The sequence below is a fragment of the Melanaphis sacchari genome, unplaced genomic scaffold, assembly GCF_002803265.2.
Source record: "Melanaphis sacchari strain LSU unplaced genomic scaffold, SCAv2.0 Contig55_pilon_pilon, whole genome shotgun sequence".
NCBI lineage: Eukaryota > Metazoa > Arthropoda > Insecta > Hemiptera > Aphididae > Melanaphis > Melanaphis sacchari.
In genome coordinates this window covers 453473-471886 of record NW_020271389.1, presented here as the reverse complement: position 1 = coordinate 471886, position 18414 = coordinate 453473, and the positions used below count along the sequence as shown (strand labels likewise).

General features: G+C 26.1%; 1 protein-coding gene across 2 annotated transcripts; it reads left to right on the top strand.

Annotated features, from left to right (window-relative positions):
• The first annotated feature begins 1581 nt into the window (after positions 1-1581).
• LOC112599854 (serine/threonine-protein kinase PAK 2) lies at positions 1582-11553 on the top strand. Of its 2 annotated transcripts, XM_025346931.1 has the most exons (11): positions 1582-1742; positions 1887-2000; positions 2061-2283; positions 5324-5335; positions 5780-5939; positions 6010-6466; positions 6560-6746; positions 8747-8939; positions 9299-9495; positions 9559-9696; positions 11390-11553. In XM_025346931.1, the coding sequence occupies exons 2-11, from the start codon at positions 1945-1947 to the stop codon at positions 11471-11473; spliced, it is 1707 nt and encodes a 568-aa protein (XP_025202716.1). In that variant the 5' UTR covers positions 1582-1742; positions 1887-1944; the 3' UTR covers positions 11474-11553. The 2 variants fall into 2 exon arrangements, with proteins under 2 accessions (XP_025202716.1, XP_025202717.1); XM_025346932.1 differs by lacking the exon at positions 5324-5335 and having other exon boundaries at positions 1583-1742.
• Positions 11554-18414: the final 6861 nt, after the last annotated feature.

The following is an 18414-nucleotide window of genomic DNA, read 5'->3' as shown; positions in this document are numbered from 1 at the left end:
TTTATTGGTTATAAAGTATATTATTAATCTTTATAACATCATATTGAACCATGTGAGGAAATAACAAGTGACAAATTTTATGAATTTGTATTTATTTTGATATGAAAATGAAATTTGTAAATTTTGAATTTTAGTTATAATCTTTATAAGTTTTAATAATGGGCTAATAATAGAGTTATTTTATGCTATATACTGCTAACTACTTTGACTATAATTATATAGCATCTAAATTTCTATCATTTTTTTTTTTTTACATTTAGTTCTATATATTATAGGATGGTTTACTAAAAATTAAGGACTAGAAATTAAAATAATATTCAAAGAAATTAAAAAAAGAAAATAGGCATTAATTTTCTTTATTATCAATGTTAGAACATTTTTTCTTAAAAATATTTTTGTTAATTTTCATAAAATTTAATATACCTATCACATTTTAAAAGTATAGATTTTTCAAATTTTATTTAATAGGAAAGAAGAATTACACCAAAGTGAAAAAATATGTTTAATGTTTCAAAAACATGTTGATAAATTGAAAAAAGATAATTTTCAATACATGAATACTGATCAGTAAATATATATTAAAAGAGTATGTATTCCAAGTATTAATTCTGATGCAAAAATAATATTTTATTTATTCGATTTTTCTGTTAAAATTATTTATAAAAAATGTTTAAAAACTAAATTGTACTTGTTATTTAAAAATAATAAAAAAAAAAATAATCTAGGAACTTATGTAAAGATTGAATTAATATATATAAATGTATTTTATCAATATTGTGTTATTTATTTTAAATAGAAATATTTTTTATAAAGATTTTATGTGAACATTAAATTGATATTTAGAATTTAAGTATTCCAGAACTATTGTCTATTACTATATCAGATATCTATTTTGTATTTACTAACTAGTTTTAGGATATTTGACTATAATTAATAAGATAATAGGTGTGAAATAATCTAATTTACAATATATATAATTATACTATGGTATAACTAAAATGTAGATATTTTGAACTAAGTAGTAGGTACCTCTTAGTTGACTTGTTGTAAAATATGAAATCCATTTCAATTTGAATCCAAAAGTAATCTCAATATTCAGTTTTTATAAAAATAACCAATAATATGGATCCGGTTTATTACTATTATTTTTTAATTCGGGTTATAGTTTACACATTATCTACCTAAAAATATATATAATTATAATAACATAAATATATCTATAGATTTCATATTTATTTGCTCTAATGAGTTTATTATTATTATTATTCATATTTAAAGTATTTTATAACAACAAATACATTTTGATTTTATCTTATTAAAATAATATTATAATATTTATTATCTAATAAGTAATAACAGTTTTATTTTGTAGACATTCTTTGAAGCAAAAATTAAATTAAATTTGGCGCCCAATTGTAAAACATCTTTGCATCTACCACAGTTCAGTGTAACCAACGAAACACAAGAATTATGATATGATTTTTTTGCGATAATGAATCTTGGGTATTATATAGGATCACTCATCAGTATTCAGCAATCTTTACAGGATGTGATATTTATTTCGTTTTTACATTGCTTCCTATTATTTGTTTTAACTAGATAATAACTTTTAATTTTCATTTATGTTAGATTTAAATAGTTTTAAATACACAATTACGACAGAACATGGTTGATTATGATTCTTTAAATGATTATTTTACATTTTTTACACACCTATGGACCCAAGTATTTTCATGTTTAAGGTAATCTAAAAATAGTGAATAGTTAATGTTTATTTAGGTGGAGTCAGAAACAATAAATATTTAAAAAATAAATATTAGTGGAGACTAATTATGTTTTTCACCAAAATATTATGTAATTTTTTTTTTTTTTGTCTATTGTTTTAGTACAATTTAATGCCAATCAGTTAGTACCTAGTCATTTTTTTTTACATAATATATAAAAATGTCAGATGATGATGACAAGCCACCAGCTCCTCCGGTCCGTCTTACCAGTAACAGGTATCTACAATGATAAAATGTATTATTTTAATTTTTAAATTCTACAATGATGTATAACAGTTTTAGAGTTGCCCGTGGGGATTCGGTACCAAACTTGGATATTATGCGACCCCTACCTAAAGAACCAGATTCAGACCACAAAAAGAAAACTTCTAAAAGCCGTGTTACTGGTAAACTAAAAACACGGGGTACTGGATCTGAAGATAAACCAGAAATATCTTATCCAACTAATTTTGAACATACCATGCATGTAGGATTTGATGCACATACTGGCGAGTTTACTGTAAGTATCATAATTTTATAATGTAAATAGATATATGGTCATATGGAAACAAAAAATAAGCTAATATATAGTTTAATTTGCACATATTACTTAAAATTTTGCTGAGATATTATGCTTTGCTATGTAGTCAAATTGAAAATAATAAATGTTAATCTAATTAGAATTAAACAAACATTTGAAATTCATAATTGGTATGATATTTAGTATATAGATTTCTCTAAAAAAAAATGTATTAATATATTATTTCTGTAATACTAAAACAGATTTTACTTCAAAATAAAAGTGTAAATATAAATTAATCATAATTAAATACCTATCAATAATTTTCAAACTTTAATATTTTTGCAAAATAACAAATTTTGTAATATCTTACTTGTTTATTTTTATTAAAAGTGTGTACAAATTTAAACTTGTGTAGGTATTTATAAAATGGTGTAAATAACAAATGTTTTGATTACAGTTTTTTAAAATCTTTTTTATCTTGTTAGTATTGGTATCTATTATTTTATAAATTTTTGAAGATACCTTGTATAATGTTAAATTTTATTTCATTGTAAAAATCAAGGGGTCAGACTTTATAGTGTTAAAAGTACATAATATATGCTATAATGTGCTTTCTAAATATAGAATAGTATCAACATATAAGTTAAAATATCAAGGTCACTTACTAGGCTGTCTAAGGCTAGGCTATAGGCTAATATAAGTATTTTAATTAAAATTTAAATAACCATAAATGTTCACTTATTTTATTTTCTAAAATTTTTTAAAATATGTTACATACCTGCCATTTTGTATTTGAAATCTATGGTGCCTAAAACAAATTTATTGTATTACCTGTATTCCGTAATAATTATTAAATACTGTATCGTATTATCTAAACCTTGGTAGTAACATAGTTATCTATTTTCTTTTACATATTTAAAAAGTTATAATGCTTTACATTATACTATTATTAACAATAACAAGAATCCTGTTCAAAAGATTATTCTATCTTAAAACTTATTACTTTAATTAACATAAGAAATTAAATTAATCAAAATATATAAAGTTTTTTACTGATAATTTAAATAGTCCTAGTAAATGAGCAACCCATATAATAAAAGTATAATTATATGTTTAGTGTAATCAATATAATTTTGTTATATTTTAAATATTAGAATGGGTTTAACAAAGTCAATGACAAAAACTAATATGATTTATAAAAAAATTAAATTATTATCAAAATAAAATTAAAAAAATTTATCTTGATATCTTGTTATTGGTCAATGACCAATGTTAAAAATAACAATACTGTATCAATTATTCATTATTTTTAATCTAAAATTTATTATTATAATATATGCATGATAAAAGTGAAAATGTCAAACTTGAATTATACATATAATTTATTAATAAATCGAATATTTTCATATTATATTATGCTTTAGTGCTTTAATTTAAAAGAAATATATCCATAAATTTACTTATAGTTATACATTTAATAGTATATATTTTTAATTAAATATTTAATTTAAATAAATAATAATCTTATAGTTTATGAACTTCATGATACAATGTTCATTTCATGTTACTAGATATGTCATTATTATGAAAAGTTGTTATTTAGTTGTATATTGTATAATATATATATATGTTATTTTTTTATTTAACACTGATAAAGTATAATGTATTGTGTTTGTACTTGAATAATGAGCCAGGATATGTTTAGCGTGATTGTTGTTTTAGTGACATCAATATAATGATTAAAAATACTAGATAAATATAAAATGCTTTACAAAAATATTTTAAGATCATATTTATAGTTTAGTTTTAAATGTATTATCTAAAACCTAAAAATGCCTTTTCTATTCACTGTTCTCCTGATAATATCTTACTCTTAATTAATTGTTAACTAATTTTCAAATTTCTTATGTCATAAATCTTTTAATCAATGTCTAAGCACTCTATAGTGGTTTTTTCTCCTCTTTTGTTTTATGTATTTATCTTAAATCAACTTACCCATAAAAAATATTTTAGTAGTTAATTATACTAACAATAGAGTCATAATCTTAATTCATAAAAATCCAGTTACAACTTCAATTAGTATAATACAACCTCAATCCCATAATTATTTAATAGCAGAATGATAACATAGTTATTTAGGAGTTAAAAATAATCAGTTTTTACTATCTTCAAACTAGGATTTGATTACTGTTTATTCATAATATCATAATAATACCCAACCACAAAATTATAAATCAAATATTCTGTTATGCATTGTACATGTAGATAATGTTATAGATAGGTTCATTTCTTAGTTAAAAAAAATAATTATGATAATACATTTAATAAAATAAATTTTAAATTTTACTATAAAATATTACTTAATTTATTTTATTTCTTAATATAACTAAGTATTTTTATATTTCTATAATTTATTGTGGTTTTTATATAGATATGATGAAACATATAATTCAAAATATTTGAAAACTTAAAATGAAAATTTTTCATACTTAATTTTTTAGATATTAGGTATATTCTACTTATAGAATATTATTTTAATTAGCATAATTAAGTTCAGTTAGTTTTTAGTTTTTTTATGTATCAATATTTATAATTTATTTCAATCAAAATATTTTATGTTTAAAGAAATGAAAATAACCATAAAATTAATGTATTAGTTTAATTAATTTTAATACTTTTATATGGTATACCTATAATCTATAAACATTCCACCAACATTTGAAATAAAATTATAATAATAAACTTAATATTTTTCATGAGTTTTCTCTACACAATAGGCTTCTTAACTTTCTGTTTAAATTTTAAATAAACAAAATAAATAGAATAACATTTACAAAATATTTAAAAAGTGTTTTTGGTTCATATTTTAACTATGTGTTAAAAACTATTATAGGTACCTATATAATATATTTTAATATTTTGTATATTTGGAATAATTGATAAAATTGCTAGCATGCATTAATTTAAATCACTAAACTAATACTGATATATAGACAAATGTCTCTAGAATTTTGTGTTTGTTTTTTCTTGTTTCAAGCTGCCATACAAAGTGAGTAACATCAACAGCTTTGTGAGTAGCATAGATGGACATAAAATGTGTTTGATGTTTTAGTAGTTACAGCATATAATCACATTGCTTATTATTAATAAATTTAATAATATAATTATTATTGTTGAAAAAATGAAAAAAAAAATTAAGTTATTGATTTATTATGAACAATTTAGACTATGAACTATGTTTAAGTCTAAATTAATTAATAATAATTAAAAAATATAAACTAATATTTTTTTAGTATAAATTAAAAATATTTTTCTATAATATTTACTATCTTTATTTTTCATTATTATTTAACAAAATTATATATTATTTATAATGTATAATTTATTTACTCTATTTAAAATAAAGTATATTATTTGAGGTGCATTAATTATTTTTTTTTTCATTACTCAACATATTGGAACATATTTATAAAATTTATTGTTATTAATGTAGGGTATGCCAGAAGCATGGGCTCGACTTTTAATAACATCCAATATAAGTAAACAAGAACAAAAAAAGAATCCTCAAGCTGTTCTTGATGTACTTAATTGGTTTGATAATTCTAGTAAACAATCAAAAACTTCCAAGTATATGACCACAGCCACAAATATTGGTAATTAATAAATTCTGTTATGATATTATTTTGGAATATTAATTTTATATTTTATACAATTTTTATTCAGTACAAAATAGTACTCCTCCTACTGAAGTATTAGTGCGTGGTGCACATAGTGGTGGCAGTTCATCATATTCTGGTGTTAGTAGTAGCCAGCCTTCTTCATCAACAGGTAGTACTAGTCCTTCATTGACTACAACTCCCACAACAGATGAACAAACATCTCCTCCACCACCTGTATCTGTACGTCCTGAACGTACAAAATCTGTGTATACTAAACCAATAGAAGAAGATGAGCCTAGGTCCATCACTCAAGAAGAACCTAAAGTAGTTTCACCGGTTCCACTTCACCGGCCTAGTCAAACAAATGGTATTGTACCAGTATTGGATAAAAATAAAAATAACACTACTGCTACTAGCCGTAAAAAAGTTGCTGATAATGAAATATTAGAACAACTTAAAACAATAGTAACAGTTGGTGATCCAAATAGAAAATATACCAAGATGGAAAAAATTGGACAGGGGTAAGTCAAAGTTTTCTTTTTTTATTGTGTAGTTAATATAATCTACACAATATATTGTAATGATAAGTTGCCTAATGGTTATTACTGTTACAGAGCATCTGGTACAGTGTACACAGCTATTGAAACATCAACTGGTATGGAAGTGGCTATAAAACAAATGAATTTAGGTCAACAACCAAAGAAGGAGCTTATTATTAATGAGATACTAGTCATGCGAGAAAATAAACATGCAAATGTTGTTAACTATTTAGATAGTTATTTAGTACAAGATGAACTCTGGGTAATAAATGAAATAATTAAATATATCTTAACGAATATCTTTAATATATATTAGAGTACAAGAGAATTAAGAGTGTTATTGATTTAATAATAAAACATTATTTTAGGTTTTAAGCCGTATTATGTATTGGTTTACATCTTTTTAAGCTGTAAAAATATTTAAAATTTTAATTTTAAGGTGATTTTTTATAGTAAAATAGATTAAATTGTCACTATTATATGTGTTCAACAATAAATAATATTTTGTACAGCTTTTTTAAAAATAATAAGTGTGCAAAAATAAAATTAGGGAAAACAGGAATAGTTATGCAAAACTAGTTTTTCACTACATTTATTTGGTTTTTTGTTGTACTCAAAAATGAATAACTACTATAATTTACATTTTTCTTGCAACATTTATGTTAGTATTTCCTAGTTGTAATATAATTTTCTAAATGTTTCTAATTTTCTCATATTATTTATTGTTGCTAGAATTTTCAACTTTATTTAATTCTAATTTTTATTTATGTTTGACAAATTTGTTCACAAATTGAAGAACTTAATATAATGTTTTTAAGTCGTTCTCTCCTCAGTTAACCCAACCAGTTGTTGGTGACGTTATTTTTATAACATCGTTAGTGATGTGTTAGTGAAATGCTTACCTATTAAAATACAAGTATGAGCCTACAAATTTATAAATCGCGGTATTGATAAATATCAATATTAAACTGCTAAAGCATAATAATAAAACAATATAATGAGCTAATAATAAAATAATATAATAATATAATAATAAAATAACTAGATAATATAGTAATGCGAGCACAACACTAACATAAACGTTATTATTACATGTACGGCAACATTGGACTTCAATAACTTTGTTAGGTTATTTATAACATTTAATGTTTTCCGTATTTATTTTTGTGAATAACTCAATGAAGTATTTATATAATATTGTCAAAATCAAATGAAATATAAACCAATGGTTCTAAAAATACTAAATGTGTGAGCGAAATACTCATAGTGTCACCAACAATGGGTTAAAAAAAATACATAATCATAAGTTTTTTTATAGGCAATTAAAGTTTAAATTTTTTTCAATTCAAGAATAAATTACCAATGTGAAACCTTTTATTAAAAAATTTTTAATTTTTAGTTACGTTATCTGCAAATTTTGTTAAATAATGAGAATTGTTAACTTTTGACCTCTCCCAACACTTTAAAAAAAGTATTAACTTGATCCAGTTTTTTGCCATAAGTTATCCTCTAAGTTGAAAATCATAGTATTTTTACTACCCCAAAATGTGATGATAGACAAAGAAATATAAAAAATTAAATCATTATAGAATCAGTATATTTATTGTTCTGTTGCTTAGAATCTAAAATATATGTAATATATGTTAAAATGTAAAATACCTTAAATATGTAAAAAAAAAATAGTAAAAATTAATAATCTTAGATCATTTATAACAAACAGTTTCCTTAATGTTTTTTTTAGTAAAATGTATTGATTATATTTAATCATTTTTATTTAATTATTTTTACTACTCTTTTATTTTATTCTTAAATTTGTTTGTAAAAGCGAATAATTTTACTTTAATATTATTCCTTGGGTTCTATTACTGGATAGCCTCCTCCCTCCTCATTGTTGTATATTATTATTTTCTTTTATTTTTAAATTTACTTATTATGCTTTATTATTGTAGCTTAGATTATAAACATTATTTCAACTTAAATGGTAAATCATATTTTTCACTTCATTATTCAAAGCTATTTTACTAATAATGTTGATGCATAAATGTTAAATGTTAAACAATTGATATAAATTCAGGGCTTAGGTTAGAAGAGTAGTACGTTAAAAATTGTTTAGGGTATCCTTGATATATCACTCTACATATCTAAACATTAGTATTTAAATACTTGTAAATAAAAATTTATTTCATAAAATGTTGGTCATCTAAAAAAAATATTGAATGTATTGTAAAATGAACTAAATTTTATACTTGTCATATTTTTTAGGTTGTAATGGAATATTTACCAGGCGGTAGCTTAACAGATGTGGTCACAGAAACTTGTATGGATGAAGGTCAAATAGCATCCGTATGTCGAGAAGTTCTTCAAGCACTTCAATTTTTACATTTCAATCAAGTTATACATAGAGACATTAAGTCTGATAACATTTTACTTGGACTAGATGGTAGTGTTAAGCTAAGTAAGTATTTATTTAATGTATAAATGTTAATTGTTAAAATTATTAATGATAATTTTAATATAGTCAAATACAAATCTTTATTTTCAATATTTTTATTTCAATAACTTATTTAGTAATCTAATCTTGATTATTTTAATTTTCAATAATAAAAATTTATTTTATTTTCCTTAAAATATTACTATTTTAGTGATTGTTATTCAACTGTATATTAAAAATGATTTAAAGTTTAAAAGTTTTGGACTAATATATTTTTTTAGAAATTTAATTGATGTCCAAAACAATAAATATCAATTAAACACAATTAGATAGTTTTAAATAATTTTATGAGAAATGTTTTAATTTTAAATTTATGATATTAGCTGATTTTGGATTTTGTGCTCAAATTTCACCTGAGCAATCTAAACGTACTACCATGGTTGGTACACCATATTGGATGGCGCCAGAAGTAGTTACACGTAAACAATATGGCCCTAAAGTAGATATATGGTCTTTAGGTATAATGGCTATTGAAATGATTGAAGGTGAACCACCATATTTGAATGAAAATCCCTTAAGGGTATGAAAAAAAATAATATTAATTTATATAATGTATATAAATTAAATATAAATATTTATTTAGGCATTGTATTTAATTGCAACCAATGGAAAACCAGAGATCAAAGAAAAAGAAAAATTGTCACCAATATTTCAAGACTTTTTGGATCAGTGCCTTGAAGTTGAGGTTGAAGATCGTGCATCAGCCTCTGAACTTCTAAAAGTAAGATAGTGAAATTTATTTTTTATTTGAAATCATTAGATGTTCAAATTTATTAGTCAAATATATTTGTCATGTATTATTATTTCTATTATTTGAGTTTACATTGATTTTACATCTATAAGTATGTTATCTGCAGTGCTGAAATTACATGTTTGGTAGTCTGTGTGTAAAGTATAACTAGAAGTTTTTAACCAACTATCATCAACTAATTATAATTTATAAAATAATTTCTTAACAATACATATATCATATATAATACTGATACAAATTATTTTTATCTAAAATATTTTGTACGTAAATGTCCTGTCAAGATTTTCCTATACTCATATTGGGGAAAGTATCAACAGGATAAAAATTAGTTTCTTACAATTTTCCTAGAAACTAAAATACTATTAAAAATCATGCAATTAATAAAAATAAAATTACATTTTCTTTTAAAATCAATATTTTAATTTAAAATTACTTGCCTTAATATAAATAACTACAAATTAAAAAATGTGTTAGATTTCTAGTTAGTGTTTTTTTTTTTTAATCATATGATAATAATATTTAATTTTATAATCGCTAGTAGTACTTTATAGAATATAGATCAATGGATAAATAGTTACAGTAACCAAAAATTGAGAATAAATGTGGGTGGTTTTAAAATGTATTATTATAATTGAATTTTATTATTTAAATACTTCTGCTTCTTAGATAACTTAACTGTTAATTACTGTAAATAACTATTATTTTGGATATTATTATTATTTTATTTAATTAGAAAAGATATAGTAAATTGTTAAAAGATACTTAAAAATTATCTGTAATAGTATACAATTTAAAAAACAGAGAAGGCTCTTTAAAATTTGGAGGTCTGTGTGTGGTGTATACCTTGCACACTCAGTAGTTGCAGTATTGGTTGTCTGTAATAATAAACAGGTATTTATGCTAAAATATTTTATTTATGTTTTGGTAAACCTAAATAATTTGAATAATTAATTAACTTAATATTAAAATAGTCTTAGTGGCAAAATTTATTTGAAAAAAATATTTTACTTTATTATTATCAGATCGAAAAAAGTTTTAAAAATTAAATCATAGAAATTTTGTTGAATATTTTTTAAACTAAAATTAAGATAAGATTTATTAATTTTTAAATTTTAATAATAAAAATATTATTTTATAGTTAAAATTTAAGAATATTAACTACATATAGTATATTATTATTATTCAATAGAAATAACATTTTTATTTTTAAATTAAAAGTTTGAAGATCTATATAAAATAAATAGTTTAAATAGTATTTATTTTTTCTCTCTACATAGTATACTAAAATAGTAAAATTTATCATATTTATGAGAACTGGTAGGTCAATAATCTAGAACAGCATTTAAAGGTTTTAATATATTATTATCAATTAAAATCATTTCACAGTTTTTACACATGTTTTATAATATTAAGTTGATTAGCAAAAAAAAGTATTTAAGATTAACTTTTACCAATATTTGATAACATTTAACCTTTTTTTTCGTATTATTGAGAATCTATTTAATAAAAAATAATATTTGTTAATTGATAAAACTATGTTTGAAGTATCTAATGCAATTAAAAGCAAAAATTGGTTAACTATTATATTATTTAAATATTGCATATAATTAAGAATCTAATATTTAAAATTATTAATAAAATGTATGTTATAAATTGTTTACAGCACCCGTTTTTGAAGCTTTCCAGACCTTTAGCCAGTCTAACTCCTTTGATAATGGCAGCTAAACAAGCCGCCAAGGGTCATTGATATTTGTGATTAAATATAAATGGTTTTTCTTTGGTTAAAATGCAGCCATAATATTTTATAAAACAATGTCAACTATAATTGTATTGATTGTTTTATTATTTTATACTTATATAACATTAATTAACAATTATTATTATTAGTTATGATCAGAAATAATGTTTGAATATATTCTATTTTTTACATATCTTCAGCCTATGGTGCTTTATCTTCTTCTTCTCTATCTAAAACATTTTAAATGTATTATTGTACAGTAATTTTTTGTTATTTGGTAATTTAATTAACATTTCAGACTATGTTAAAATCATCATTATTTCTGACATAATAAATAATATGTATTAAAGTGTTTAAAATACACCTAAGTTTATAAACATTTTATTTATTTTATTTTTAGATATTGTTTGTGAGTTTTATTTATTTATAATTTTAATTGTTAAATTAATAGTATTTTTATTATTTATTCTCATCTAATCAAAGCTTTATTATATATTCCGTACTGAATTACATTTACATAATATATATATATATATTTTAGATTTATTCAATTTTTAAAACTAAATTTTATTTTATTGAATCCTTAGTTTTTTTATACAATCATGTATAATAATATCTAAATTACATATATTTATAGAAATAGATAAATTTTAATGTTAAATAAACACCGGACGTTCGATAACAGCAGGACATTAAAGTGAAATAATCACAAACACATATGTCTGAACTTTGTGTATTTCTTAAATATACCCAAAGCCTTAGGACTCATTAACATACAATATTGCTCAACAGGTCAAAAGGGAACTGATATTTAGATTAATATAATTTTGTATAGTTAATATTTTAGACAACTGGAAATGTTTGTTGTTTTGATATTATTTTAATCCTAGTAAAATTCTGAACAAATAATATTTCGCAATATTATTCACTTGTGTTATAACATTATAATGGTATAAAATACAGCACATTCATAAACAATAATCTTATAAAAACAAAGCTTATTACTATGGTTGAGATTTGAATGATATTTTTCCTGTCTTACCTTATTACATAATGTCCGTTTGTTATTTATCTATCTTGTGATTTGTTGTTGTATAGATATAATTCAAAATTTAATTTTTAATTTTTATAATTTTTTGGAAATTTATATATAAATTTGTTACCCTCTTGCATAAATACATAAGATTGTTAATTGGACAAATATATCCAAACACTGTAAGTTTCAAATGTACATACAATGTATCACAATTTGTTAGATTATGTCACAGTGCTTGCTACATATTAATCGACACATTTCACAAAATTGTACAGATCGTCATAAGTCGTAGCTCATACAAATACTTGGTACTATGGACCCCATGGGTCAGAATCTTTTATTTAGTTATCGTTGTTGGTAACAGCTGTCTCGTTACATAGGGGATTTAACAAATAAAATTAAAAAATGTTGATTTCAAGGTTCTAACAAATTTTAAATGTATTCTACTATCAACAAAAACAATTAAAATTAATTTAATATTGCTTTTTAATTCCATATAACTAGTCACGAGGTATTAAAATCGATATAGTCAAAAAGGGCAAAATATTATAAGTAAGTATTTCTACCTGTGTCTTTAATACTTTTAATATCATTGTTTACTATTAAACAATATTTAACATTATCAAAACAGATAGATAAATTATCATGTATCTTTGTGTTATTTCTTACTTTATCGAGTAAAAATTTGGGCCACTTTGTGTTCGACTATTATTCTATAAAGTTATAACTGGCTATATAGATACTTAGCGAATTTGTATCTAAAGGTACCTATTTTATTGGATAAGGTATGCTTGTATGTCTATTGTCTACTAATAAATGTATACAATTAAGAAGTTTTAAAGTTGAATTAAATGATAAATCATCCCATATCTACGAAAATTGATTCTGAGCGAAGACTCGGAATATCTAGGTACTTAATAATATTTTAGCTATTATAGTTATTTATTTTTTTTTTAATTGAACTTAAGCCCGACAACTAGGGCCTTTAGCTGTTTGTAGGGGTTATGAACTGTGGTAGGGGGTAAGGTTGGTACGGTATGTTATATTTTTACGATTGTTACGGTTGATAGCAAACACGTGTATGTGTGGCAAGGTTTTTAACCACTTTGATGATCCCGAGTGGTCACCCATCCGGAAGTTAGAAGCTGTGGTCGTTACTTACTCTCAGTTGCATTCCACAACTAGAATCAGCCAACGCGCTACGCCAAGCCTCTTATTTATTTTATTATTAGTTTAATTGTTATTTGTCGAAAATATTGTGTTTGTTTAATTATAAATATTTAATTATTACATAATATATTTTTATGTCATGAAGGTAGGTAATAGCTTGTAAATAATTAAAACATTTTGAAAATGCAATTTCGATATACCTAAAATATAATAACATTCGTAAAAACTATGTCCTCACGAATAATATTTATGAAAAAAATATAAACATTTATTTATTTAAATATCTAGTTCCGTCTAAATTTGAACATATAATGTCAATATAATAAAGTTATGCTTAAATAATTTTTTGATTTTAGATTTCAGTTCGAGCTACTTATGAGAAACCTTGTAATAGATTTTCAAGCATGTCTATGATAAATTAATATTCAATGAATTTTTAACTACAAAATAATTTTTACGTTTTGGTGATTTTCCTAAAAATTTAAACTTTTAAACATATAATTTTAGTTTTTATATTGAAACTTTAAATTTAATTTAGTTTAAATTAACTTTTATTCTTCTTGAGTTAAATCATAAACACAAATAAATTATGAAAATAATGTTATGATACATGAATATTTTTAATATAGTTACCTAATCTATTGGAAATTGAAACCATTAATTATAAATAATTATGCTATTATGTACTTATTAATTATTACACTAGTGTTTTGATCAAACGTTCTTGATGAAAATAATATTCCATTGATTATTTCGAATTAAAATAATTAATGGATTATTATTACTATTACATACATTTTGTTTTAGGTTATAAGACTATGCCACTTATCAACAGTAAACATTTAATGTAAATACTGAACTTTAAATAGGTACTATTTCAAAAATATTTATTTTACTTCATTTTGGTTAGGACAGTTGTCTCTGAGCACAATTGACATTTAGACTATGGGCAAATATAATATGCAGTCATGTCGTTAAGAATTCCACAAGTACGCAAATTGCCAATAATGTGTTTGTGTATGATTGGAGAGAAGTCATTGAACTAAAAAAATAAACGATTTAAAGGCAGGATGTCCGTGACTGAGAGGCTTATAAATCTGTTTTTTCACTATACTGATTCAAACCATATATATCTATGCAATCTCTTACATTAAGTTTATATTATATATGCATAGCGTGTCATCGTTATTGTCCTCATCAATAAATTTTATCTTTTAATTGATAACTAAAGTTAAGTCGGAAGGTTCAAAGTTCATACTCGATAAAATTCATTCAATTAGAGAAGGGAATTATGATTGATGTATTATTCATTTTAAGATAAATTGGAAAAGTGGGAACATGCATACTGACAATATTTGGGATTACAGATAAGGTTTGAAATAATTTAATATAATGTTATTCATCTGAAGTAAAAACACAAATCGGTGGTATGAAGCGTATAAAATGTTCAATTTGGAATTGGGAAGCATGAACGTGTTGGACTTTGAATTTGTACACGAATTTAACGATTGTGTAATTAGCTAACAACTCGCGAACGTATAATAATTGATTATAATATTAAGTGAATCCTATGACTCTAAAATACTATGATAGTATTTACATATTTACATTACATAGTTATTATTTAATTATTCGTTGTGACGCTGTATGAAACACAGATGTAACATGTAACTAAATATACATAACATGTATTACATAAACACGCACGTATGGTGTATCAATTATGGTTAAAATGTCCGTGTTTCGAACGAATACTTTCAATCTGCATATGATTAATATACAGTTCAAAATAGATACAAAGAAAAAAGACTTGAGTTAAGGAGGTTGCCATTCAAACATTACTTAAATATTAGGGAGTAGGACATACCTACAATTTGAGAATATGTCGAAGTTCAAGAGGTCTTATGTTGTTGGAACGATTTCTTCTTTATATGGTTAGCTACTAACGTGATTCTTTTGTTAAGGTAGATCTATAGTTATCGTGGTAACTATTTGTTAATTAAACCATATTAATATATTATTCTTAAGTATAAATATAAATGTATAGCTGGTCGGGTACTAGGTATCGGTACTGATAGGAAAAAATTGCTTTGGGGGCTTGCTTGCATTTATTTTAGCTCCCCAAAAAATTGTACCGTCTGTACCCAGACAGCCTCGATGCAAAAAAATCTAAGTGCCTCTTATTTATAGAAATAAAAATATTCAGTATTCCGAAACTGCACTTTTTTAAAGTCTTTAGCCGACAGAAAGGCTCTATGCACATTAAAGACCTAATTGCTGCGGCCATATTGCTTTCATTCGCCTAATTACGTCACCATAACTGTACTCATCAGCAGGACCGCATTGGCGCAGCGAGTTATCGAGTAAAACTTGACCGTCAGCTCAAAGTATGGAACGGTTATGAGTTTAAGTTGTAATTTTGTTTTTTTTTTTTATAATAATATTATAAATTGGTACAAATATTGGTAGAAAATATAATCGAATCGAATTTATTTAACCGTATGGTAGTTATAACTGTAATCAAATGTTAGAAATCTTAAAACTCAGTAGGTCAATCCAACGCTGCCCACCAATTTTGTAGCTCCTTTAAGCGAGTTTGAATTAATTCGGAGGTTCAGATTAGATCGCAGTAGACATTAGTTGAGATATCATCAGCAAAGGTAGTCAAAATAGCATAATACAAGTAGCTGTGTGGGCCAGAATATCAGAAGTGAATAAGTTGTACCTACCTACTTGAGTCGTAGTGCTATTTGTTTCTTAATTCTTAAGGGTATTTTCCACGGAGCAATCTAAAACGTTGCCATTATCAAATAATGAATAAGCAATAATTTTAAAGCAACGATATTTTAAAACATTATTCAAGTTATACAATGACATTACATAGTTTGTTCGTATCACACATACAATTAGATACAATAAATACGACTAGAACAAGCGAAAGTAATCCGTAGGATTTTTGATTTGATTCCATATGATTTTTAAATACCATTCTTATATCAGTTTTTCATGTACTTGTCTGTGTCTGTTACAAATGAATACTACTTATGTATCATTAACTAATTATTCCTTTATTTAGGATCGAAGAGAGTATATAAATGGATATTTTACCTATGCAAGTACTAAATAAGCAAACATTTTAGGTAAGTACTGCTTGATACCAGTGGTACAAAGGTTAGAGACGATTAATTTTGTACGACCCTTAAGCATACCTATTCATCGAGGCTTAATGCGGTCGACATTCAAACTGCAGTGAGATATACACAGAAGCCACACACAGTAGCGTGCTGAACAGTTTTTCAGACTTGAGGTAAACTATAGGTACCATTTGACTACTCGTGCAGCCATGCGTCCACAGATTTCGACCCACATTTTGTTTCTACTTAAATATATTATTAAAAACTTTTCGTCGCACATAATCCATTGCCCGGTGCCTGCCTGTACTCGTTCACCCGTTTTGGTGTTAAAGCGATCGCTTCAAAAATGCCTGTACTTCGGCACGCCACTGGTCGCGCAGACACGTAGTTTAATAACGATTAATGGCTGCACACGGTGAAGTGATCGCGGTGGACGATCGGTGACCCGTTCCTCCTCCGCCGCCTAGTGTGACAACAGTAGAAATCATCGGGTCTTCCTAGAAAAAAAACGTACCTACCTACATCTATCGGCGCAGTACGTTTATCAGACGTTCTCCTGCAACTGCGAAGGTATACACACAGAATAATAATAATTATTATACGATATTCTATATTATATTATGACGGTTTCGGTCTTGGCGAACAAACGGTTTTGCTGGTCTCTCGCCTCTCCTCAATAGTTTTTATGGTTTCAACGGTTTATGCATCTGTGTCGTCTTCGTCAATCGCACATTTATAATAATAAATTACGATCGCAACGAGTAGCGCTCGCGTAAAATATTACATTTATCGCCGACGCAGCTGCGGACCGACGGCCGCGAGTCTACCGGCCGGGAGTCGGCCCTGTCGGCCGAAGGGGGTCATTGGACCGTCGCCGGCTCCGTGTGGGCGCGATCCGCGCGATCACATAACAGTTTCATAGATTGAATATGTTTAAATGATGTGTTACGACGGCGGGCGGCGGGTGGCGGCGCAGTACAGACTGCGGACGGAGTTCGATATGAACGGAACACACAATATTATAATATTATTAAATTTTATCAAACGATAATCAGATGCATCGATGCGCCGGTGCGCGCACATACGGCGCGTGTCGGGCGCGCGCCGGCGATTTGTATTTCAACGTCTTCAGTTTTCACATTGGCGCGGACCGCCGTACCGATTGCACGTCGTGTCGTCCCGCGCGCTTTACCGCAACGTCGTCGTCCACGCCGCATACGCGCGCTCCATCTCCGCCGCTTAGGTTCGCCCGTGTGCTTCTGCGGGTGCTCCTGCCGGTGATTCGACTTGTCCCGCGCGCGTGCCGCCGCATCTGTTTGCGTGTTTTCGCGTGGCCGCCGCCGCCTGATGCGCCGCGGCCCGACGAGTACCGCCGCGGCCCGCGCGCCGCGGCTGGCCTGCGCGACGGTGGTGCTGCTGCTGTTGCTGCTGCTGGCGGCCGACGCGGAGGCCCGCCGTCACGATAGACTGCGCGTCCGGCCCGGGTCGACGGTGGCCGCGGACGGGTCAGCCGACGCCGGACGCGGACGCCGCCGCGGCCAAAGCCACGGCCGCGGCCGGCGCCGCCGAAGACTCGACGACGCGCGAGACAGAGCGCATACGAAGGGGAT